The 27091-nt window shown below is 38.2% G+C and overlaps 2 protein-coding genes and 1 long non-coding RNA gene across 6 annotated transcripts; 2 read left to right on the forward strand and 1 right to left on the reverse strand.

The window, feature by feature from the left end:
• Positions 1-489: 489 nt before the first annotated feature.
• Positions 490-11815, reverse strand: LOC119481805. Its single transcript, XR_005205272.1, has 3 exons — positions 11805-11815; positions 4684-4685; positions 490-677 (listed from the first exon to the last, which is right to left on the reverse strand). It is a non-coding gene; the product is annotated as an uncharacterized LOC119481805 (long non-coding RNA).
• Positions 4414-7893, forward strand: LOC119481794 (lectin-like). Its single transcript, XM_037759033.1, has 6 exons — positions 4414-4620; positions 4761-4869; positions 4953-5077; positions 5170-5304; positions 6591-6699; positions 7679-7893. Exons 2-6 carry the CDS (start codon positions 4800-4802, stop codon positions 7744-7746), a joined length of 507 nt encoding a protein of 168 aa, XP_037614961.1. The 5' UTR covers positions 4414-4620; positions 4761-4799; the 3' UTR covers positions 7747-7893.
• Positions 9839-27091, forward strand: rbm46 (RNA binding motif protein 46). 4 transcript variants are annotated; one of them, XM_037758947.1, is made up of 12 exons: positions 9896-9931; positions 10048-10112; positions 11980-12162; positions 12520-12700; positions 12933-13089; positions 13681-13810; positions 16330-16427; positions 17713-18157; positions 20967-21166; positions 21757-21859; positions 25302-25557; positions 26546-27091. In XM_037758947.1, the coding sequence occupies exons 2-11, from the start codon at positions 10088-10090 to the stop codon at positions 25553-25555; spliced, it is 1776 nt and encodes a 591-aa protein (XP_037614875.1). In that variant the 5' UTR covers positions 9896-9931; positions 10048-10087; the 3' UTR covers positions 25556-25557; positions 26546-27091. The 4 variants fall into 4 exon arrangements, with proteins under 4 accessions (XP_037614876.1, XP_037614875.1, XP_037614874.1 ...); XM_037758948.1 differs by lacking the exon at positions 10048-10112 and having other exon boundaries at positions 9839-9931; XM_037758946.1 differs by lacking the exon at positions 9896-9931 and having other exon boundaries at positions 9952-10112.

Consider the following 27091-nt stretch of genomic DNA (forward strand, 5'->3'; position numbering starts at 1 on the left):
TTGAGGGTGTTCAAGCTGTTAGAAGTGATTTGACATGAGAATAGAAGGTTTTACATTAATTTTTACCTTTGTGTGTTTTTTGCTTTGTGTTATCTTATTCATGTAATCCCATATACCAAGCATGTAATCAGCTTTGTGTTCTCATTGCTATAAAGAGGAATGTTTGAAGGCAGGTTCGTGTGCATAGACAAACATGTTGCTGTATGTGTGGACATCGTGTGCCATGGAAAGTTTAAGTTGCATGGTAACCTTAAATCCCACCAACGTCTTCACACTGCATCGTTGTGAACATGTTTCAGAGCCTAGCTAGCTGTTTTCTCCTGCCCATGCCCTGATATATGTGTTATATTCTGAGCTTCTCTCCACATTGAAGTCTGCCCAACGGTAACTTCATGTTCTGAACAGCATGTGTGTTGTCGTGGCTACGACTACATACTGGCCTTTATACCTGTTATATATTTAGTTCTTTACCATCCATTAATCTGCTGAGTATTTTCTGGATGAATTGTTTGGTAAAGACCAGAAACTGTTGACTGTAGTCGACCCCCTGGGCCTGTGCCCCGTAGACCCGTTCAATAATCCATCCACGAGTCGACAGCTGGAGAAAGATCAAGGAGGACATTCACATCCGACACCAGAGACTATCTTTGAACAGAGACAAGGTTTACCATCCCCCCCTCCCGAATACAACCACTGTCACGTCAACGAATGTCCTCAGCCATAGATGTGGTCAAAAGAATGATTTTCCCTGAAATAATGAGTTTCGAATGATTTATTCCAGATGTGTTCCCATTATTGTTTTTATCTGCTTCATACATATTCTCTTGTTCTTATTGTTTCGTAGTCCAACATTATATTTTCCTCCTTTGTGTAGTTTTCACTGAATAATCTTTATTATACATTTATATTCACTGTTATTATTTTCTGTGACTGAATGCAGTAGGGCGGCACGATTATGGCCAAAATGCTCATTATTGATTATTTATCACAGTTATTCTTTGATTTTAGCGACAACATATTTTGACTGCAGTTTCACATTAAAATAAACAGAGCGCTGTTTTCACGTCCATGCTGTAATGCATTCCTGTTATTGTACAAATTAGGGCCCAACGATGTTGGAAAAAACTAGTTATTTCTGATATATATATATGTATATATATATATGAAAAAATACAGGAATATTCACCCTACCCCCTTTTGTTAGCTAGACCACTTTTTAGTTTATGAAAGTATGCTTTAAAGTCTACTCTCAGTAAACTATTAGTTTAATAGTTTTTACTGCAAGTATACTTTAATTTTTTTCTTATGTTAACTTATCCAAACATACTTTTCTGTAGTATACTTGTCGGTATAATCCAAGTATACTTAAGTATACTTTTGTTAGGTTTAACTCTGATAAGACATTGTGTACATACATTATGTGCACATAGCCTCCTGTAGTGGATATCATTTGGTACACTTTGGGTATCCAAGTGGACCAGATGGAGAGTCCTCCTGGTCCTATCCTGACTAAAACCTTTATAGAATCTATGTGCTTTGTGTTATTTATATCTGCTTTGGCTCAGTTGTAGTCAAGGAGTTGCTGAATGAATTCAGTGTATACTATATTAAAGTATACTCTCAGTAAACTACTAGTTTAATAGTTTTTACTGCAAGTATACTTGTAAGTTTTCTTTAAGTTAACTTATAGTACTTATCCAAATATAATTTTCTGTAAACTTGTCAGTGTAAGCCATGTATACTTGGACTTTTCTGTATACTTGCCAGGTACACGCAGACATTTCTGTATACTTGTCAGTATAAGGCAAGTATATTTAAGTATAACTCTGATAAGTACATTAAAGTAATCTGAAAGCATACTCTCTTAATTTAAGTTTAAAAGAAGTATACTAAAGCACACTTGATTAAACTTCTTTTACTTCTGTTCATTTCGGGACGTGAGACCGTTGACTAATATTTGCCGTCCCCACCTTTCAACTTCAAACATTGAGTGTTGTCAAAGTAAACTGTCACCTGAACTGAACTCCGTACCGACTTTATTATCTTACACAAAGAGAGAGAGACTGTAAATAAAAGAGGAGTCACTTCTGCTCTCTCTGTGGAGCCACACCTTATTTCTTGTGTTATCAGTTTTATCCAAATTCTAATAGAGGTGAAGCCCCGCCCCTTCCGGTGGACTCCATGGGACCTTCTTTCGGAAGAAATATGAACAGTAGTCAACGGCAAGAGACGCCAATTATTGCGCCATGAATCACACATATGATGTTTGTACATTTAAAAAAGAAATTTGCAAGTCAAGAAAGTCTGTAAAGTTTGTCGTAGTATCATTTAGTTTAGTGTGAAACCGCTCAGTGAACTACATCTCTCATGTCGCACAATATACGCCACCAACACTAGCTAACTAGCTAGCTAACGTAGCTATGACCACGTACAAACGATCTTACCTGATGTGTTTTATCCACCTTTACCAAAAAGAAGGTTAATCAAGTGTGCTATCAGTGGACTTTTTATGTACTTATCAGAGTTATACTTAACAAAAATTATACTAAAATATACTTCGGCTTATACCGAAAAGTATGCAGAAATGTCTAAGTGTACTTGGTAAGTATACAGAAAAGTCCAAGGATACTTGGCGTATACTTATAAAGTTTACAGAAATGTATATTTGGATTACGATACATGCTATAAGTTAACTTAAAGAAAACTTACAAGTATACTTGCAGTAAAAACTATTAAACTAGTAGTTTACTGAGAGTATACTTTAATATAGTATACACTGAATTCATTCAGCAACTCCTCGACTACAACTGAGCCAAAGCAGATATAAATAACACAAAGCACATAGATTCTATAAAGGTTTTAGTGAGGATAGGACCAGGAGGACTCTCCATTTGGTCCACTTCGATACCCAAAGTGTGCCAAATGGGTTTTCTACCTCTTGAAAGGGAATCTGGATATATAATACTCCTGATATCCACTACAGGAGGCTATGGGCACACAATGGAGCCTTTGGCCATGACGTTTACCCTGTGCATCATCACTTTCTACAATTGTGCATCATCACATTCTACCGTTGTGCATCATCACATTCTACCGTTGTGCATCATCACATTCTACCATTGTGCATCATCACATTCTACCGTTGTGCATCATCACATTCTACCGTTGTGCATCATCACATTCTACCGTTGTGCATCATCAAATTCTACCATTGTGCATAATCACATTCTACCATTGTGCATCATCAAATTCTACCATTGTGCATCATCAAATTCTACCATTGTGCATCATCACATTCTACCATTGTGCATCATCAAATTCTACCATTGTGCATCATCACATTCTACCATTGTGCATCATCACATTCTACCATCGTGCATCATCACATTCTACCATTGTGCATCATCACATTCTACCATTGTGCATCATCACATTCTACCATCGTGCATCATCACATTCTACCATTGTGCATCATCACATTCTACCATTGTGCATCATCACATTCTACCATCGTGCATCATCACATTCTACCATTGTGCATAATCACATTCTACCATTGTGCATCATCAAATTCTACCATTGTGCATCATCACATTCTACCATTGTGCATCATCAAATTCTACCATTGTGCATCATCACATTCTACCATTGTGCATCATCAAATTCTACCATTGTGCATCATCACATTCTACCATTGTGCATCATCACATTCTACCATCGTGCATCATCACATTCTACCATTGTGCATCATCACATTCTACCATTGTGCATCATCACATTCTACCATCGTGCATCATCACATTCTACCATTGTGCATAATCACATTCTACCATTGTGCATCATCAAATTCTACCATTGTGCATCATCACATTCTACCATTGTGCATCATCAAATTCTACCATTGTGCATCATCACATTCTACCATTGTGCACAGTATAACATCAATAAGAAAAACAACTAAACTGTATAATTTTGACTCCAAATGGAGTAGTTTTATTATAATAAAGAAATATGATCAAGTAGATAATAACAAATAAGATCAATAACAATGTAAATAAGATAAGAAAAAAATAATCCAAAGTCAAGTATGTACATTCAATATATTAAAAAAAAGTAAAAATACAATTTCTCGTCTGTTGATTTTGTAACTAAAATATTGAAATTGTTTCCAAACCAACATTGTTTAGACTAAATCCACTCTGAGTGTTGCTTTAGTCGCGTTAAGGCCTCGTCTTTTAGAAACTATTCAGAACAAAAGACCACCACAGCATTTTATGAAGTTTTTAAAGGCAGTGTTTTAACACAGAGCTCAGCCGGGCCCGGTACCGGGTTAAAGTGTTTGGGTTTAGTCACTGGGGGATAAAACAGAACCTCCGACTCACCTGAAGTGAGTTTCTGCTGATATCTTTTCTCCCACACACCTTAAACACATTTTCAGTTGCATGGGAATACTTTCCTCCTGTGTTTGTTCTTCTAATTAATCGTGTGAAAATGATCGGTTTGGTGACATTGGCAGAGCGTTGACATGTCCACGGGGCATGAGGGGTGAGTTTAAGAGTGAGAGGAAGAGACACCAGACAATCAGACGGAGGAGCAACGAGAAACCAGAACACATCTGTGGTGAGCTGCTTTTCCTCTCTCTCTGTATGTTTTAAGATATCAGAAGGAAGAAAATCTACCGACTCCTTTAAGAGGTGAATTAATAGGATGTATTGATTATGCTACCACCTTATAAGCGTTCACACATGTCACCTTTCCAGGTCATATTCCAGCTATGGAGAGTTAGTGAAGCCTGAGTCATGCGTCCAGCTGTGGTAACCGCTGTCCTGCTGTTGGTGGGCGTCCTGGACGCCGTGACGGCCCAAGACAGTAAAGTACTGCACCATCACCAACACATTACCGAACTAAAACCCAAGAACAACTCGGTCATTAAAACTCTTCTGTTCCAACAGTGCCTTCAGCCCTGGGCTTTTGTGAACGCTACCCAGATATGCCGTGTGATGGCGGTTGGATCCGCATCGATGACAAACGCTGTGCTAAATTGATCGAAACAAAAAAAACTTTCCAGGATGCACACGTGACGCAAACACACTCACACGGGCATCAGAAGAAGGTAATACATGTATCCTGGTGAATGCTTATCCTTGCTTGCATTTCTGCTGATTTCAGGAACACTGCGAGAACACCTTCGACGGTAATCTGGTGTCGCTGCACGGCGAGGACGAGATGATAAGCACGCTTTGTATGACCTTACGCGCTGACCCTCAAATCCAAACTGTTTGGATTGGAGGCAAAAAGTCAGGGGTAAGCAGTGAACGTCTCGTTGTGATCAGACTGATCGGCTGGTTGGTAACCCTCACCGAAAAGAAGGTTATTCAAGGGTGCTATTAGTGTACTTCATTTAAACTTAAAATAAGACAGTATGCTTTCAGGTTACTTCTTATGTACTTATCAGAGATATGCTTAACAAAAGTAGAGACAGAAAAGTCCAAGTATACCTGGCGTATCCTGACAAGTAAACAGAAATGTCTAAGTATACTTGGCAAGTATACAGAAAAGTCCAAGCATACTTGGCGTATACTGACAAGTAAACAGAAATGTCTAGGTATACTTGGCAAGTATACAGAAAAGGCCAAGCATACTTGGCTTATACTGACAAGTTTACAGAAATGTCTAAGTGTACTTGGCAAGTATACAGAAAAGGCCAAGTATATTTGGTTTATACTGATAAGTATACAGAAAAGTCCAAGCATACTTGGTTTATACTGACAAGTATACAGAAATGTCTAAGTGTACTTGGCTTATGCTTATTTTTTTTTGATAGGGTAGCCTATAAGAGGATGTGGGAGTTTGTAAATGTATGTTTTGATATTAATTTACTTTAAATCTTCAAGAATTTTCTATGTTTTTGCGTCCTCCGTTCACCGCGAAGGCATGCGGGAAAAACTAATTTTTTTAATTGTTTTTTATCTCATCACAAAACATCAAGTCAAATAGTCTCTTTATGTAATACATAAATCATCGGCTAAGTACTATAAGTTAAAGAAAACTTACAAGTATACTTGCAGTATCAAACTAGTAGTTTACTGAGTATACTTTAAAGTGTACTTTCATGAACTAAAAAGTGGGCTACAAGTATAGAACTAGTCAGTACAATACTTACACTTAAGGTGTACTTTTATAAACTAAAAAGTAGGTCTATTTAGTCGAAAGAAGTATTGAAGTACACTGTGTATACTTATAGTATAGTTGCAGTACAAAATAAGACTAGTTGTGTACTCAAAGATTAATATTCTTACACTTAAAAGTCTACTTTTATAAACTAAAAAGTGGGCGAATTTAGTCCCAAGAATTAGTTGTAGTCAGTACACTTACAACTAAATTACTAGTACATTGATATTAGTATACTTACTGCATAAGTATACTTGGGAAATATACTTGAACTCTACTTAAATTTACTTCAGAAAATAAACTTGCTACTTCTTCGTAAGAGAAACTAAGTGATGGATGGCTGAATGGGAGGAAAGAGCCTGATGGATGATGACATGTGTGTCACGTCATCACTGATCCTCCACCTTTGTGTTTTTCAGGGAGTCTTTACATTCAACGATGGATCTAAATTCAACTACCCTGCCTGGAAGATCGGTGAGCCGGACAACGCTGGTGGAGACCAGGACTGCGTCGAGGCGGACATGACGAGTAAGGAAAGATAGAGGCGTAAAGAAAGGGTGCAGTTATAAGAATGGATGGGGGGCCAAAATATTGACTTTTTTATATTATTTAGTTTTGTATAACATATTTTAGATTAGTTATATTTTATTTTGTTTTGTTTGCTTTATATTATTATATTTTATATTATATAATTTTTATTTTTTTAATGTTTTATTTTACGTTTCATTTGATTTAGTTTTGTTTAATTTAATTTTACATTTTTGTTTTATTTTGTTTCATTTTATATTTTTTTTTACATTTTTATTTTATTTCATTTTATATTTGTTATGTTTCATTTAGTTTTATTTGATTTAGTTTTGTTTTATTTTCCATTTTTATTTTAGATTAAGATGTTTATGTTTTATTTTATTTTATTTTATTTCAGTTTAGATTTTTACAAGTTTTATTTTATTTACATTTTTTCAGTTTCTATTATTTTATTATTTTTATTTTGTAGATTTTTATGTTTTATATTATTTAATTTTATATTATGTTTCTTAGATGTTTTATTTTTAAGTTTTATTTGATTTTGTTTCGTATTATTTTATTTTACATTTTTTATGTTTTATATGATTTTTTTTAAATATATATTTTAAAGTGTTTATGTTTATATTATTTTATTTTAAATTATATAGTTTAGATTTTTCTATATTTTATTTTGCTTTGTTTCATTTTCATTTTTAAAATTTTTATTTTATGTAAGATTTATTATGTTTTATTTTATTTTATATAATTTAGATTTTATATATTTTATTTTGATTTGTTTCATTTTCATTTTTTTATTTTTATTTTATGTCAGATTTAAATTAATTTACTATTAAATTAGTCACAGTGCTGCAATGACATGAACCTGACAGTAATATTAATATTTAATACATTTTCACTGACACAAACACCACTGAGTTTTTGCTGATTTTTCATGGTCCTGATGCCACTGAATGTGATGTTTTCTGTCTATTTTTTCCAGTGTGGGGATTCTGGAGCGATGCACCTTGCTCAGAGGTGAATTCCTTTGTATGTGCCAAGAACATGTGATCATCACCAGCTGATGTCACGTGTTCAATCAGCGTTGACATCGACAGCTGATCAGCTGATGTGCTGCAGATGGACTTGGTCTGTTTCCTGATAACCACTGCAAACACAAAACTCTTACATTTACTGCAATAAACGCTTCAGCATTCATGTTCCAGCGTCTTTGTTTTATTTGTGTTTATGTTTAGAAATATGAGTGTAGAAATCGTGTTCAGGTTCTTCCAGATTGTGGAAAAACAACTGTTCTGTAACAGATTTCATTCTGTGTTCACTTACCTCTTTAAAGGTCCCATATCGTGCTCATTTTCAGGTTCATACTTGTATATAGTGTTTCTACTAGAACATGTTTACATGCTGTAATGTTAAAAAAAAAACTTTATGAATATACCTGTATTCACCCTCCTGCCTGAAATGCTCCGTTTTAGTGCGTTTCAATGGAATTGCAAAGGAATTGCGTTGCTAGGCAACAGTTTGGGTCCATGTTGACTTCCTGTCAGCTGATGTTATCTACATACACTGCAACAGGAAATAAACTGGGACACATTTAGAACGTTTAAGTTTAAAACCGTGTGATGGTCTAAATATTGTATATTTGTGACATCACAAATGGACAGAAATCCTAATGGCTTGTTTCAAACGGGCAATTTCTGAATACGGGCTGTGTGTATTTCTCCGTATATTGAGCGTTTTGATAGTTTAACAGTATTTATATAGCACTTAAATCTGCTTTATAATATAAAAGACATACAAATCTCACTTTTTACAATATGGGACCTTTAAAGGATACATCTAATCATATTCTATTATGTCTATTTTCCAATCCATCATGGTTTTTTGGATATAGGAACTGAAGCTCACTCTGCTCCGTCAGCATTATAGCATGTAAATGTAAATATCAGTGATAATAAGACAGTGCAGCTGCTCCATCTAGTGGATGGTTATTGATCATGTTCAGTTATTGTGGAATCTGTTTTGAGAGGAGTTGATTCAACTGTATGATCATTTTGTTTGATCATTGAGTTTTAATCATCAAAATTAGATATTTAGGCTAGACATCTAATGGATTCTATAATTTTTTTTTAAAGCTTCCTGTGTATTTGGACCACGGGAACTACAGGGTCCAGAGACTGAAAGCTTTATCATTAAAAACTTGCACCATCTCCATTTTAATTGTTTGCCTTAATTGAAGAAAATCATAAATACAAATATGGTAACATATAAGAACAAGAAGGTGGATTTTCTTTTTTAATTTTATATTATTTAATTTTATATAACATATTTTAGATTAGTCATATTTTATTTTGTTTTGTTTGCTTTATATTATTATATTATATAATTTAGATTTGTTATGTTTTAATTTACGTTTTATTTGATTTAGTTTTGTTTAATTTAATTTTAAATGTTTTATGTTTTATTTCAATTAATTTTAGATTTTTTTTACGTTTTTATTAGATATGATTTTATATTTATATTTGTTATGTTTCATTTAGTTTTATTTGATTTTGTTTCGTTTTATTTTCCATTTTAATTTGAGATATTTATGTTTTATTTTATTTTATTTCAGATTAGATTTTTACAAGTTTTATTTTCCATTTTCATTTTAGTTTTTAGATTTTTATGTTTTATTTTATTTTATTTCAGTTTACATTTTACAAGTTTTATTTTATTTAAATTTTTTCAGTTTTATTATTTTATTTTATTTTATTCAATTTTAGATTTTTACGTTTTATATTATGTTTCTCAGATGTTTTATTTTTAAGTTTTATTTGATTTTGTTTAGTATTATCTTATTTTAAATTTTTTATGTTTCATATTATTTTATATGATATATTTTAGATTTTCTATATTTTATTTGGTTTTGTTTTATTTTAATTTTTAATTTAATTTAATTTTATGTCAGATTTATTATTTTTAATTTTATTTTTTAATTTTAAATTTTTTACGTTTTATATAATATATTTTCTATATTTATTTTATTTTTTTATTTTTCTTTATTTTATGTCAGATTTATTATGTTTTATTATTTTTTTTAATTCTACGTACGTATCTACATGTGGTCCCGCCTTCCGTGACCCCGATAAACGTTCTGATTGGCTAAAAGGACCCGCTCTTCATGTCAATCATAACTTCCGCCCCGTTGATTGGCTTAGAGCCGTATTTGGAGTAAATAGAGAAGTTTTCTTACCAGGTGAGTTTTTAAAGTTTTAATTGACGTCCGTCAGTGACATTATATAACATTATATAACATTATAACAATATAATATCATAACAATACATCTGAACTGTTGCTGGTTGATGTTTTAGTTCTGTTAAAAACAGAAAAAACGGTTTACTGAGAGAAGAAATGGCGGCAGACCGAATAAGAGCCGGTAAGAGAGTTTATATCTGAATGCTAACCGCTAAGCTAACCGCTAAGCTAACCGCTAAGCTAAATGTTGCTAACGATGTTTTTACTGCTTTAATATATTTATTAATCTATTCATAACTAACTAAGTGAATTCAGTCAGCTAAAGTTGAACTAACGAGTTAGCTACTTTAAGCCAACTTCTTATTTCAGTGATGTTGGAGCAAACAGGTGTTTTGATTTAGTGGATTTTATTATTTATTATTATATATTATATATTTGTCTCTGGCTCTGAAAGAGTGTGTCAGGTCAATTTATTTTATTGCATTTTATTTTAGATTTTATTTTTTAAATTTTTATTTCATTTTACATATTTATACGTTTTATTTATTTTTTATTAAATAAATAAAACGTGTATATATATGTGTATACATTTCATTTTATTTTATATGGTATATATTAGATTTATGTTTTATTTTATTTTTTTTATTTTAGATTTTAGATTTTTCTAAGTTTTATTTTCTTTTTTTTTCTTTCACATTTTATGTTTTTATCAACAACGCCAGCATTGGCCAACATTATAAATTATTTATATTATTATTATTATTATTATATTTATTTATTTATATTTTTTATTTATTTTATTTCATTTAATTTTACATTTTTCTACGTTTTATTTATTTTTTATTAAATAAATTAAACTTAATTTTTAATTTTATGTTATATATTAGATTTTTGTTTTATTTGATTTTCGATTTTTTATTTTAGGTTTTAGCTTTTTCAAAGTTTTATTTTATTTTATTTCCGTTTAGGTTTTTATAAGTTTTATTTTATTTGTATTTGTTTCAGTTGCTATTATTTTATTTTATATTATATCTTTTAGATTTGTTATGTTTTATTTTGTTTTGTTTTATTCTACATTAGATTTTAGACTCATATTGTTTTATTTTACATTATGTATTTTACAAGTCTTTATCAACATAAAATTTGAAGTCAAAGCAGTTTTTCTGGTTACACTAAAGTTAATTATGTCAGGTTTTGTTTTTTTCCCACAGTGATAGCAGTTGTGTGGCATATTATTCAGAATTTATCTTATTCTTCCTTTAAGGGAAAGTCATTTTATGGGCTTAAATGTGCTTAAATATTGCTTAGTACATTCAGCAAAACACAGTTATTTTGGTTGTTTTAAAATGCATTTTTATCATCTCGCTGTTGCATAGATGGAACCTCTGACACTCTACTGATTTCATATTTTCAGCCTCCTGTTTAGTATGAAATTACTTTTTAATTGGATTTAAAAATGCATTGAATATGTAATAAAATAACATTTCTTAAAAAAGCCAATTTAAAGTTAATCAGAGTTATTGTAGTAACTAGAGCTGCAACTACTGATTATTTTTTATATTGATTAATCTCTCCATTATGCCTTTAGTATATAAAATGTCAGAAAATAGTGAAAAATGTCCATCATAAGTTCTCAGAGCATCTCTTTGCGTGTTTAGCACATTTCAGAAGCTGGAAACAGCAAATATTTGACATTCTTTCCTTCATAAGTAGCAATTAATCAAAATGGTTGTTGATTGATATTCTGATTAATATTTTATTGATCTGGATGTTAATTATATAGACTATTTTTCTTTTAGCTCGTTGTTTTACACCTGATCAAATGTCAGAAAGTCAGATTACATTTTAAGGAGTTATGGCCACCAAATGAGACATGTTTGACTTCTGTGTTAGCTTGAGCACTGATGAATTCTTGATTTCTTAAACTTGAAGGCAGAATTTGTTTTGTCGTTAAATTCAGAAATCAAACCAAGTAATTCTTCCCAGCTGTAGTTTAGAGCATTGCAGGACCTGAATTTTGACAGTTAGCTGTTGTGTTTTTTGGACAGACGGAGACAGAGAGTCAGACGGAGACATGGACGGAGACTCGGGTAAAGTCAGCCCGCTGGTGGGCGAGGACGAGTTCAAAGCGTCCTGTGCCAAAGAGATGGCTCTGCTCGATCTGATGGAGAAGACGGGATACAACATGGTGCAGGAGAACGGACAGAGGAAGTATGGTGGACCGCCGCCAGGTGTGTGTGTGAAGACCATGAAAACAGGAAATACACCATGAAGAAAGCCAGAATCAGTGCTGTGTTATGATTAGGGCTGTCAGTCGATTGAAATATTTAATTCACCCGATTAATCGCATGATTGTCCATAGTCAATAGTGATTAATCACACATGTTTATCTGTTCAAAATGTACCTAATGCCCGGTTCAGACTACACGATATCAGCCCGATTATAGCCCGATACGGCCGTCGTAGGGGATCGGGAACGATAAATGAGTGTCGTGTGCGAAAATCGATCCTCTTATGTCGTGTAGTGTGTCATAGTACACGACAACCGTTCAGCTCTGAACAACAAAATCTCTTTTGTCCCGCCGCAGGCTGGGAGGGCCCGCCCCCGCCGCGGGGCTGCGAGGTGTTTGTGGGGAAGATCCCCAGAGACCTGTACGAAGACGAGCTGGTCCCTCTGTTCGAGAGAGCCGGCAGGATCTACGAGTTCAGACTGATGATGGAGTTCAGTGGGGAGAACCGCGGCTACGCCTTCGTCATGTACACCAACAGGTAACCCTTTGTATTGCGATTCGATATTACGATTTATTGTGATTTTTTTAAAAAACTTTTTTTAACATTAGATCATGGGAAAAAGTTGAATCATACACTTCTAGGGACTTATTTTTTTAAAAAAAATATTTTGAAAATGGGATTTGAGTGAGTGAGAGGAGCCATTAAGAAAACAAAGCGATTGCACCGTCCATCATTGTGATTAATGAAGTGTTGGTGACCGTGTGTCCAGAGAGGCGGCGCAGAGAGCCATCCAGATGTTGGACAACTCCGAGATCCGTCCGGGGAAGTTCATCGGCGTGTGCGTGAGTCTGGACAACTGCCGCCTCTTCATCGGCTCCATCCCTAAAGACAAGAGGAAGGACGAGATCATGGAGGAAATGACGAAGGTACACGCACTCACCTGCTCTCCTCACAGTCACATCGACAATATAACAACAATAACAACAGAAGAAGAAGATTCTAACTTACTGATATTTCAGAGTCGTGGTCGGGGCCGTAGATTCTAACTAATCTATTCTGGATGGCATCCCCCCTCAAATCGCCACTGGTAGTAACCATGGAAAGAGATCAGCTGTATAAAACACTGCAGGGAGGCTGTAGAGTAAAGTGATTAAAATGTGGAGTAAGATAATTGGATGGAGGTCGCTCTGCCTGAACCGCCAGCCTTTTCACATCCCCATGATACCAAATTAAGAGCTCCTCCAGGCACGAAAATCCTGAGAGAATAAATTAATTAGTAATAGGGTTTTCAGGACTGCATTGCCTTCAATTAACTTGTGGAAAAAGTTGCTTAAATAATCTTTAAAAACTTGGAAACTAAATGTACAAAAATAAGTTGACTAAAATACAATTAGCAGTGGAAAAGCAAAGTTTGTATTGGTATATACAGTCTTTACCTGCCTCCACACACATATAGGTTGTAACCATTTTCTACATGTTTCACTCTAATGTCATCGTCCTCTCCCTGCGTGTCCCAGGTGACAGATGGCGTGGTGGATGTGATCGTGTATCCCAGCTCCGTAGATAAGAGCAGAAACCGAGGCTTTGCCTTCGTCGAGTATGAATCCCACAAAGCGGCAGCCATGGCCCGGAGGAAGCTCATACCAGGTAATGCACACTGTGACTCTCTCTGCATCTGTCTGGTGTCTCCTCCATCACGTCTGTAGCGCTGACTCTGGGCCACTTCCTGTCTTTGTCCAGCAGAGGGAAGCAGAACTCAGAGCACTGCAGCAAAAAGCCTCAACTTGTGTGACTTCAGATGCACTCGTAATTTCCAGTTTATTAGGTACACCGAGCTAAAACTAATGCAGTCTAGTGCAACAGTCCTGCAGTAAATCCTGGATGTAGTTTGTGGTCTTTCTGTTAACACTTATTCATATAAATGTGAAGGACAAACTTAGAGAAACCATTAGTCCATTATTTAAATCAGCAGCTATTTTGTATTGAATAAGGAATTTTAAGTATAAATACCAAACAATTCCTCGTTACAGCTTCTTAATTTTGAGGATTTGCTGTTTTTCTTTGATTTATTTGATAGCAAATCAATAATCTGGGTGGTTTGAACTGAATTTTACTCTATTTTCTGGCTGACTAGTTAATTAATCAGGAAAATAATGTGCAGATTAATCTATAATGAAAATAATTGTTAGTTGCTGCCCTGGACAAAAGAATAAATGCAATCCAGTTCAACAGCAGCACAGACTTCATCCTTCTGCAGTTGAATCAACACAGAATGAACATTATATTATATATATTTGTTGTTTTAGACTGCGTTAGATTGAGCTCGGTGTACCTAATAAACTGGAGTGTTTATAGAAGTAGACGTTTTCTAGCTGCTGAGTTTTCACCACTTAATTAACCTCCTATACAGAATGATTATTTAGCAAAGTTTACTATCCACATGCAGAATGTGCTGCTGGATATCTATTGAGCTATCTGTGGTCTGTGCTGTCAAAAATCAATGAGCAGGACTGCAGTATTGGACTTTTACGTAATACAGTACATTGATTTGTGATGTATTGGCCACAAACACACTTTCCCATCTGGTTATTTGATCTATACACAGCAGGACATTGTTTAGCAGAGGGAGTAAACTCTCCCCTCCTGTGATCCATTTAAAGCTCATTTCCACTTCAAGGAACCTTTCCACTAACTCAGGAACCTTCCCAGAGTTTCCACGGGAGGAATCAGAGACTACATTTAATTCCTCTGACATACATTAGTTCCAGGCAGAGTAGCCAAAAGCTGTACTCAAGTAAAATTAGTCATCAAAATAACTACTGAAAAAATTAGGGATGCACCGATAACACTTTTTTTCAGACCGAGTACAAGTACTTAAGTTTCGCCGTCGATACCGAGTACCGATACGAGTACTTCTCTGTGCCAAAAGACCCTCGTTAACAGCCAGCTGGAGGGTGTGAGCGACATACGACAGGCTGGGGAGTCCCGCATACGAGGCGGTGCGCTGCAACCGGCTCTTTGCGATTAGGAGTACATGAGCACAGTGTCCGACCCGATACTGATATTGGTATCGGTGCATCCCTACGAGTAACTCAAGAAAAAACACGCTACTGTCTTTTTATTTGATGTGGATATGACTTTAATTATTTCAACCACAGACGATCTTCCTCAGGAAAAGGTAAAGAAGTGCACTTTATTTATTTGTATCATTATCTCCTGATTAGATGACCTGCCACATATACACCAGACAATACTCCCAGTGAAGTGAGCCGTCTGTTTCGACCGTTATCTATAAATCACATTAATGACGAGATTAGACGTGTCAGGATCTGTCTGATGGATCAGTAATTATTCAGAGCAGCACGTCTGACTGTCGGACACAAAAAGGAAACCTGCGGTGTTAAACTGCTCAGTGGGATTCTGTGTTTGCTGGTTGAAATGACAAACGTCACCGGTGGTAGATTACATCATATGATCTGTCCATTTTTCTTCCGTTAATCCGGGGCCGGGTCCAGCTCCTCCCGGACGATCCCGAGGTGATTATCAGCTGTAGCTAATTATTGTTGATAACTGAAATCTGAAATGAAACGTTGAGCTGTTTTCTGGTCTATATTCAGCCAAAGATAAACACATACATCACTCTAAAACACCGCAGTACAACCGCAAGTGGACTGTGTGTTTTTGTAGTGACTTAATTTTTTATTTCATACGTCTATTATTTTTTTTTTTTGTTAAACACACAATATGTAATTTCTGTCGCTAGAGGGCTCTCACTCAAAACAATAACAAAAGGAGTAGTTTGATGACGTCGTGAAGTAGCGCGGGATCATGGGAGTTGGCGTCTTCACCATTACAGATGAATATCTTATAATGTATAAACGTTTTATTCACGTTACGTCATTTCATCCCAATGAAATAGCCGCATGTAATGTTAATTTGCTGATTTACTATTTGAAGAGTTGACTGCCCATACAGCTAATGTTACTGTAACGTTAGGTAGCGTTTTGTGGAGAATTTCATAGCTCAGCGCTGTGATCCGTGGTCAAAACAATCATACTAAAAATATGATAAATTCAAGAGCGTGTTGTATGAGATTGTTTAAAATCTGAAGGTGTGTTGTCATTATAACTGTTGTGATGGTGTTGTGGTCCTGCTGTGCTCAACAGGAACCTTCCAGCTGTGGGGTCACTCCATCCAGGTGGACTGGGCCGAGCCAGAGAAAGACGTGGACGAGGAGGTCATGCAGCGCGTCCGAGTCCTTTATGTAAGATCCTGACGAGGTTGTGATTTGGGCTGGTTTCTTATTGAATTGAGCGGATTTGAAGTTGTGATTTGGGCTGGAAACCGTCGATCACTGGTGCCCACTTCAACCCCAAACTTTCTAAAAACCCCTTTAACTCAGGATCACCTTCGAATAACAAGGTGTCCTCCTGCGCTGCTCCGCTCTGCAGCCAGAGGTCGTCGTTTTAGGAGGAGAGAGGCCTCTGAAATATTCAGCAGGGTTGTTCAGATGAAAGGTGAGAGAGAGCGGAGCAGCGGGGAGGAGACTCCTCCAGGGGATCAATTACTGTGGAGGGCTGAGATGTGATCTGAGGGCAACAAATAGAAACCCAAAAGCACATTACAGTTGTGGGAGGGAGAGTATTTTTAGCAGGGGAGGCCCAGAGGTAAACAAAGCCCTGTGTGTGTGTGTGTGTGTGTGTGTGTGTGTGTGTGTGTGTGTGTGTGTGTGTGTGTGTGTGTGTGTGTGTGTGTGTGTGTGTGTGTGTGTGTGTGTGCGCGCGCGTGCGACACACACTGCTAACTGAGAACAACTTCCTCTGATTTTAAAGCAGATGTTTCATGTATTACTGATGATTTTATAAACAATGCTGTAGTATTTCAGCATGGTTTCCAGGCAGTACTCACTTACAGGATAATTCCAGTTAATCACAGCTTGGTTCTTATATTTTCACAGTCGATTAGTCGACTAATCGGTCGTTTTGGTCTCAGTCGACTAAGATTTCTTTAGGCGATTTGTCGACTAATCGGTCTTTGATTTTTGAATTTTGGTCTTTGATTTTGATTCAACCTTGCGAAGTGAAGAGAAGTGTTTCCTTAACAAAAACACGATTTTCAGATTTAAGTCTTAAAGAATTTCTGAGTTTTTTTATCATAAATTTCTGAGTTTAATCTCAGAATTTGTGTTTTTTTCCTCATAAATTTGTGGCTTTAATCTCTGAAAATTTGAGTTTTTTTTTCTCATAAATTTGTGAGTTTATTCTCAAAGAATTTCAGTTTTTTTTTCGCATTAATTTGTGACTTTAATTTCAGATAATTTATGTTTTTTTCGCATTAAATTTGTGACTTTATTATCAGAGAATTTCTGAGTTTTTTTTCCCTGAATATTACCCCCCTTCCGTAATTATTATTTTTTTTATACCTACAATGGTCCTATGTGCTGTCGTAGGTTTACATACTGAACTTGTGTGTTACATTAAGTTGTTGATGACAGAATCAAGTCAGAGAAATATTCTAGAAACAATAAAACAGTCCTGTCTTTGCTCCAGGTGCGTAACCTGATGCTGAGCACCAGCGAAGAAACTCTCCGTCAGGAGTTCTCCCGCTTCAAACCGGGCTCCGTGGAGCGCGTCAAGAAGCTCACCGACTACGCCTTCGTTCACTACCGCTGCCGCGACGACGCCGTCACCGCGCTGAGCCTCATGAACGGAGCCCAGATCGACGGATCCAGTGTGGAGGTGACGTTGGCCAAACCGGCTGGGATCAGAGAGGGGAGCGTGGCCGGGGGGAGGAGGTACAACAGCAGGGGATACCTGGGAAACAACCCAGCTGCAGGAGGAGGAGGAGGAGGAGGAGGAGGAGGTGGAGGGAACGGGACGTTTTACCTACACAGGAGCGATGGAGGGATGATGGGAGGAGCTGTAGACGCATGCTCCCCACTGAGAACAGTGCCCCTGCCGCCACGCCTGGGGAGCCCCTTCTACACAGGAGCAGGTGAGGAGGAGCTTCAATGTGTGTTAATTCTGATAATTGCTTCATTTGTTGTGACTGATTACTCATCATTTATTAACATGAATGCCAAGCATCTCAAATGTGAGGATTTGCTCCAACGCTCACAACACAAAGCACGTGAAGATATATGAATTTTCACTTTGGAGAAACCGTTCCTGTTTCGCCACCATAGTGTGAAAGTAAGAGCACTTTGTTCATGTGCAGCAAGAAAGATGGCAGAATATTAATCATGCTCATATGGAGCAGAATGATCATTTCCATTTTAGATATGACTGAGCAGCCTGCAGCCGTGCTCCTCATGAATACACTTGTTATACCGTAAAATCAATTCTTTTACTTCTAACTACTTCATGATCAAATATCACAGTATTTTCTACCGACTATCTTAACGTTGATAAAGTAAAGCTGTTTTGGGAGGACAGTTGTTGCTTTTGGAAGATCTTTACGGTAGAAATTTCTGGGTAGATTGTTGGCAGCAGATTACTAACTTTTTTTTTTTATCTAGGATGACATTTAGTCTCATATTGCAATACCATATGTTTCTATATTGTCCAGTTGCACATGTACAGAGGGGCAAAAGTTCTCCCAAAACTACAGGAACGTTTCTTTAGAGCATGATACCTGCTGCTTCTGCTTCTACGTGAACTCTACTGGTTCCTAATAAACACCAGTACTATACCGTTGTCTTGTTTTATAATGCATGCAGACCGGCTCTCTGTTTTTCTCCTGTACGTTTGAGCAGGTTTTTAACTTTGCCTTATCCACTTACAAACCACATCCATCAAGTCTTATTGATACAGCCGTGATAATAATCTGGTGATGGAGCAAAACTCTAGTCGCCTGCAGACATTTCTGAAAATGAGAAAAGTTTTAGAGTTAACTTTCCCACAAAAAGACTGTGAAATATTTGAGAGGAAAGATGTCATAGCAGTACTTGTACTACTACAATCGAGGGAGCGGGGGGATGAGAGGGACGTCTGAGAAGAGGAATTAAAGAATCACTTTGGGAGTTTTGGGCCAGATTTAAGATTGAGAAGGAGGGCCGGACCGAGAAAGAGATTGATGGGGATGAAGGGAACAAGAGAGGAAGAGCTTTAGAGGAAAGATGGAGATGATTCAGAGGGAGAAATGGATATATGGAGGGAGAGAAGCTATTTCTGTCCAGCAGCTGAGTGAATTTAAAGCTTCTCACTTTGACATTAATCAGTTAGAAGGACTGGAATTAACAGGAATTAAACAACAAGCTTTTCACAGGTGGAAAAACCAAGATCGCGACGGGCAAAATGCCGAACTCAAGGCTTCAAAACCGCAGTAGCTCTGGTCTCTTGTGTCACTTCTGGTTGCAAAAAAACAAGATAGCGACGGCCAAAAACTAAGAAGATGACGGACAAAACTCAAGAACTCAGGGATTCAAATCCGCAGTTTCACAAACCAATGGGTGACGTCATGGTGACTACGTCCACTTCTCATATACAGTCTATGGTCCAACTCTACTACAAACTAAGTCTAGACCAACTCTTTAAATCACTAGTTGAATCGACTCCTTCTCTAAACCTGTTTCCACTGCAGTAACATGCCCGACCTCAGGGAGTCCACAGTTTAAAATGTAATAAAATACAATGCTGACTAACTTTAGCGCTCCAGTTTAGCGCACCAACGGCATATCCACCACTTTGGTGTCATGACATATATACAAACTGTTCTTTGAGCCGTGTTTAGAGATTTGGAACAAACTGGATTAAAAAGGTTTCAGAGCCATTTTTACATCATACGGTTCCCCGCTCCCCGGGGGTCATGTGGCGGATTAATAAACAGGGAACAGAGGGGTGAAATATATCAATTCAGGAGCTCATTAGCTCAAGCAGCTCAGCAGCACCACGTGACTCCAGAACAAACTGGATGTTGTCAGACTGTCAGGACTTATGAAGTTGTTTCCTGCTGCAGAGCAAATTGTTCAACAGTTTAGTGAAGAGAAACGTGTGCAGGAAATGAGTCCCAACTAGATATAATAGAAAACACACAATTTGTTTTGATTATCTAAGTGTTGATATTCAGAAATCTTAAAAACAAGAACCCTAAATATGTTCAGAGGGCAGGAAGTAACAACAGTCGTCTCAGCTATTTATTCTCAGTAATTAAAATGTAAAATAGTTTAACAGTGATTTACTGATGTTCTCACGCAAACTGTTGAAACAGTAAACAACAAAATGAAAATTAATTATTTCCATTAACTGAAGCAAAGCAAACAGAGCAGCGTGCATTTGCATTTAATCATGGAAGCCAGAGTTTGTTGGAGCCATTTCAAGCTTTAAGATAACGTTCATATTATGTGTTGAAGACAAGGCATGTTGACATGGAAGAAATTCACTAATGAATGCACACCCCAGTTTGATTAATGATATAATTAGCATAACTGGATATGTTTCATATATCATGGTGATTACAGCAGCTCAAGTGTCTTGTTTACTGACAGCTAACGCTGCTGATATTTCATGAAGGACGGACGTACGGCTGCGACAGTCGAGCTGCTTTGATTAATGGTGGCGTTCAGGAAAACGTTGTAAACATGTGAAATAAAAATGTGGATTCATTCCCCTCGTTTCCTCTCGGAAATGACCAATAAATATCCAACAAACCATCCAACAATCTTACCAGAAATCGGACTGAATCGAGGTGCAATAAAACATTTTGGTTTGGACTCAGTTACAGTGAAACATCTTCACAGAGGTAGTGACGTTGGTTGAGAGAGCGCTCATGCTAACCCTGTGAGTGTTTGTCTTTGTATCACCAGAGGACTCGGACCGCTGTATGCTCCCCCTGTTTCCCGGCACTCCCCTCTCCCCGACCAGCCTGCTGTCTCTGAAGCAGGGTCAGATCGGCTCCGCCGTCAGTCTGCTCGACTTTTACTGCTGCAAAAGCCACTGGTCGCAGCCCGAGTACCACCTGTACTCCACACCTGGACACGACGGGAAGCCGCTGCTGCTGTACAAGGTCTGTGCACCAATCCCATTACACAGTTACACAGTTTAACCACTGCTTATCCACAACAACAGACCAGCGTTCTGCACATAAACAAGAGATTTATGTATGCAGTAATGCAGAGTGTTGTGCACCGTCGACTTGAATGAGGAGGTCAGGTATTATCTACGTCAGGACTACATCACTTCACCTAATTTCACCTCAGCTTACCTTACTTTGTTTCAACTTCTTCTCACATATCTTCACCTCAATGTGCTTTACTTCACCTTTACGTCACCGTGCCATACTTCACCTGACGCTGACACAACATGTGAATCACTTGACTCAAGTGAGGGTTGGCGCGAGGGTTGGTGTTCGCACCTTCTGTGCGGACCGCGAGATGGTCCTCTGCTAGGACGACGGCTGCCGCTACGTCCACCTTGCGGTGCCCACTCTGAGGTCCCGGCCCGGGAACCCCGCCAAGAACTCCACCACTCTCTCCCCTGCAGCTGAGCAGCGACCATGTGCCCTCCCTCCACATCTGCTTTCTAAACTAGTCGTTTAAACGTGAGGTAAATTAGTCATTAGGAACATCCCTTGTAAATAAACATGTGTGTCTGCAGGTGGTGATCCCGTCAACACGAAGCACCTACCTCCCAGACAAGCTGTGTGTGATGCTGGATGATGCCAAAGAGCTGGCTGCACAGACGACCCTGTGGAACCTGGGTACTGTCCAACACACACACACACACACACACACACACACACACATATATATATATACACAGAGCAGAGGGTATGTGGTGTGTGCAGCGTTCACATACATCCATCCATATATATGAGCCCCGTCTTGGCTGCTTGTTTGCTGGGATGTTGACTTGCTGTATGCATAAACACACTGTTTACTCTCGTGCCATATGCGTAAACGAGCCAGAGGTGAGGCAGTCTGTGCTGTATGGCTTCACACGGCCAGAGGAGCTTAACACGCTGGCACACCACCAACTCTCTGTATGGAAATCATTTCACATTTACAAGTCTGAAAGTAGGAGCTTTAGTTAACGAGGTTTTCCAAGTTTCGATGCAGTGATAAAGTTGGTAAATCATCAGCAGCAGCTGGCTTCAGAGGCCTGCATGGTGGACTTTTACAGCTGCTCAGTAAAGTCACGGTTTTCTCCTGCAGGAGGTGAGCTGTGGCTCTCCTGCAGACCGGTTTGAATATGTAAATGTGGCGCCCGCATGTAATATGTAGAGCTGTATTTGGTGATCACAGGATCCTGCTTGATCTCACGTTGAGTTGAACTGAGCCAAAGTGAGCTGGCTTTAGCTGTGTGATTCAATATTAACGATTTAACACTAAGCCATGAGAAAAAGTTGAATCATACACTTCTGGGGACTTTGTTTTATATGTCTGCTGAATATAATCCATCAATCTTATTTCCATAGATGTATTTATTTATATACAGTTCCCTTATTAACGCCTTATTTTGAAAACCAGACGTGTCTACTTCCTCTAACTTCTCCAAGGTGGTCTCTAGCTCTCCCGTCAGCTCCGTTCTCTTTATCCATCATGGTCAGCTCCATCGGGCCGTTTCAATGCATTTAACATAAATGTCAGTATCTGGGTGCTCTACAGTCGTAGCGTCGGCCCATTTGACCACGGAGATGAGAGCGACGGCCGGCTCGACCGCCACGTTACCGCCATACCATAACGTTTCCTGCTAACTTTTTTTCGGATATTTTGCAGACATTTTTCAGACTTTTATGCAGACATATATCAGACATATCTCAGACTTTTTTTGGACATTTTTTGGGCCATATTTTGTTAGCATGCAGCTTTAGGCGTGATGTCTAGCTCTGCTTTTCCTGTCAATGTGTGAAACCCAAAGTGTTTCCATCCTTTACTGGATGTGTAGTGTTTACCACGCTGGATTTAACATGTGAGGGTGCAGGTCGTATCCACGACGACCCTCCAACGTTTTCTGCTTTCTGAGGTTTGTTTTGGTTGACGGATACGGAACGGATATGACGTCACGTTACTCAGACTACCACAATAAAAGCGGTAACTTCCTTCTACCTCCACATAGACTCAGATGAAGCAAATATATTGATTCTGTGATCTTCTCTGTGATATGAGTGATTCACCTCTCGAGACGATGTAACCAGAGTTGTATGATGATGTTGATTGACACTTAAAACCACTGTACCTTGACTTCTTCTTCTTCTTCTTCTTCTGTTTGTACACTTGTGCGTATTGTTAACAGAGGCTACGTGATGTCTTCAGCTTGTGTTGCATTAAAAGGATGGAAGGAGTTTTTACTGCCAGTAGAGTCCATAAAGCAGAAGCACTGATGCTGTTGAACATAATGCAGTTCAGTTAGTACAGTATATACTGGATTTGATGGGTTACGATGTCGTAAAGGCAACTATTGTTTGCACAATAAACTGAGACCTTCTCAGTTTTATGAGCTGTTGATAACCCACTGCCTTTAGAAAGTGTGCAGTAGACAGTGGAGGAGGACACCATGCATTATAAAACGCTCTCTTTGTATTCACACACAACTGGACCTGTCCCAGCAGCCTGCAGCTAAAGCAGCACATTAATCTGCATTATTGCGTTTTTACAATCTAACCGTCATCATTAATTCAGATCCACATTATTGTTTCCTTCTTCTACGTTTACATTGTGCAGATAAAAGGAAATTAAACCGAGCTGGACGGCACAGAACTAAAATAACACGACGCGATAAAGAGGGAAATGTTGTTCCCTGCTTTTATTTGAGTTTCTCCTCTTCTCTGGGCTGATTGGAGTGGCAGAAAGTTTTCAGAAGTTCAGGCCCCTGCAGGCGCCGCAGCGTCCTTAATCACCTGGATGCGGCAGGAAGGGGACCGGTTTGGCAGCCGTGTTACGGTGGGAATTGTTTGACAGCTGCTACGACACAGTTCAGACTCTGAACCGGTGCCATCTGGAGCTCCCTCTGAGCCAATCACAGCGCCGCCTGCGCCAGCGTCTGTCAAAGCCTGGCTGCAGGAACTACGCGTCGTAGCTTTGAGGAGTTCTGTTCAAAATAATATATATATATATATATGTATTTAAAATAACATCACCGGCAGGGTGACGGCATGGAAACACATCAAGACTCCCTTGAATATTATTGAGGTGGTTGGTTATCTGCATTTAAACACCTGCGTCACTAAATCATACACAACAGCTTCCAGTCAGCTTGGTGACTACGTTCACATGCACAAAATATTTAATATTCATCATCAATAGTCATTTCATTCATTCATGTCACGTTGCTCTTGCGGTGTACACTAGGGCAATTTTTCCAACCGGCCACCGTCAGCCCACCAACTGGTGCAGCATGCTAGCTGTGTATAGAGTAGGGGTGTCACGATTCTCCAAATCCTCGATTCGATTTGACTTTGATTTTAAGGTCACGATTCGATTCCATTTTCGATTTAAACATGTCATTGTTGGACTATAGAGTCTTGATTCGTAAAGATCAACAGATTATTGCTTTTATGCCCCGACAACTGTCAATTACACTTTCAAATTCTTCTCAAGAAAAAGAACTGAACTCGAAAATGGTAAAATTTCTGGGGGAAAAACTCAGAAATTTACAAGAAAAAAACACTTGGATATTCTCTGAGATTAAAGTGGTAAATATACGAGAAAAAAATCTGAAATTTACGAGATTATAAAATCATAAATTTATGAGAAAACTCAAATTTACGAGAAAAAAATCTGGATATTCACTGAGATTAAAGTTGAGATCGGAAGCTGATTTCTGATGTAGAATCCTAATCGTGACACCTCTAGTATAGAGTGCATACAGTTTTACATACGTCTTTTAACAAAATGATTCACAAAACTGCCGAATATACTGTTGAACCTTTCACTAAAATAGAGCTGAAGTGAGTTTTCCTTATCTGAATCGAGGGTCTGAGGACAGAAGGTGTCGTATGCTGGACAGATCTGTGATTATTGGGCTATATAAATGATATAGCATATATATAAAAAGATGTACACAACTGCTCATTGTAGTAAGGCTTTTACATTCTTCCCTCCATCCTTTTCTCTATTCTTCACCTCCGTTTCTCATCATATCTACTGGACTCTTCCCATCCTGTTCTTCCTCCCTCCCTCCTCCTCCTCCTCACCTTCCAGACTCGTCCTTCCTGAGCGCAGCTTCCTGTGATTCTCCCAGCAGCCCCTCTCCTCCGCTCGCCGCCGCCCCCCCCTCCGCCACCAGTCCTGGGTTGCTGACCTGCGGCGGCAGAGCCTTCACCACCTGCCTCCCTCCACCTCCTCCGCCGCCCTCCCCCTTCACCCTCTCTCCCCTCTCCTCTCTGTCCACGCTCAGCCCTCCGGCCTCCCAAACACAGAGGCTCTACTTCAGCTCCCAGTCGCCTTTCTACTGACGGTGAGACGCACACAATGCAGAGTTTAGGTCACCACACTGTTAAGGTTATATACTACGACGGCGTATAACGGCTGTTATAAGTTAAAAAAATATAATAACGGAGCCGGGGGAGGGGGGTAACATTCCTAGAAAAAACTATTAAACTATTTAACTGAATTTGCGAGAAAAAAATTGAATATTCTCTGAGATTAAAGTGGTAAATTTATGAGAAAGAAAACTCAGATATACTGAGTATAAGGTGGTAAATTTGCGAGAAAAAACTCAGAAATTTGCGAGATTATGAAGTCATAAATTTGTGAGAAACAAACTCAAAATTATCAGAAAAAACTTGGAAATTCGGAGATTAAAGTGGCAAATTTACGAGAAAAAAACTCACAAATTTACACGATTATAAAATCATAAATTTACGAGAAAAAAACTTGGATATTCTCTGAGATTAAAGTGGTAAATTTAAGAGAAAAAAAGACTCAGAAATTTACGACAAAAAACTGATTAAAGTGTTGTGTGGATCTTTCAGGATCGTCACCTCGCTCCACTTTCCGAGTTTTTTACTCATAATTTCATGACTTTATAATCTAGTAGTTTAAATCCAGTAAACACCGGGACTCTGTCCATCACTCTGTCCATCACTCCGTCCATCACTCCGTCCATCACTCTGTCCATCACTACGTCCATCACTCTGTCCATCACTCCGTCCATCACTCCGTCCATCACTCCGTCCATCACTCTGTCCATCACTCCATCCATCACTCCGTCTATCACTCCGTCCATCACTCCATCCATCACTCCGTCCATCACTCCGTCCATCACTCCTCTCCTCTGATTCTTTTCATGCTGCACATTTCTCTTATGTCTGTTTGATATTCGCAGCGTTTCTGAGCAGATTGATGTCTTTAGTCTTTCAAGTGTTTAGAAGTCTTTATAGAAACACCCTCCAGCTGCTCTTCTCTCCATCCAGGGAAGTAAAGATGTAAACGTGTTGTTGCAGGAGGCCTTTTCTCATCTGAGACTCAGCAGTGAGGGCAAGAAGGTCCGAGGGCAAGAAGGAGAAAAAGGCAGGACATGTCTTCATTATTATGATTACCGCATATTTCCCAACAGTGTTTTTATCGGCACAGACAAACTTGTTCATGTCCTCCATCTGTTTGTTTCATTCCTCCCTCTGTTTTTAATCTCCGTCTGAGTCGAGGGGAGGGAGAGACCGATCGGCCGCTCAGCTTCTTCTCTCTATCTCTACCTCTGATTTAGAAACTCAAAGAGAGAACTGTTTAGATTTAACAAAACGGGACAAATCCAGCTGATAAAATGTCTCCTCTCGACCTCTGTTAAATGTCAGTGTCAGCCTCCTCCTCCTCCTCCTCTCTGCTTCACCTTAAAGTACCCATAATGCCCCAGCAGGGACACAGGTATCACATCCACACTTTGTTTTTATCGGGACGCACCGATCCGACTTTTTCAGATCCGATACCAGAGTTTAATTAATCAGCTGTATGCCTCGCTGTGTGGATGTGACTTCTGTTATATGTAAGGCAAC

The sequence above is a fragment of the Sebastes umbrosus genome, chromosome 22, assembly GCF_015220745.1.
Source record: "Sebastes umbrosus isolate fSebUmb1 chromosome 22, fSebUmb1.pri, whole genome shotgun sequence".
NCBI lineage: Eukaryota > Metazoa > Chordata > Actinopteri > Perciformes > Sebastidae > Sebastes > Sebastes umbrosus.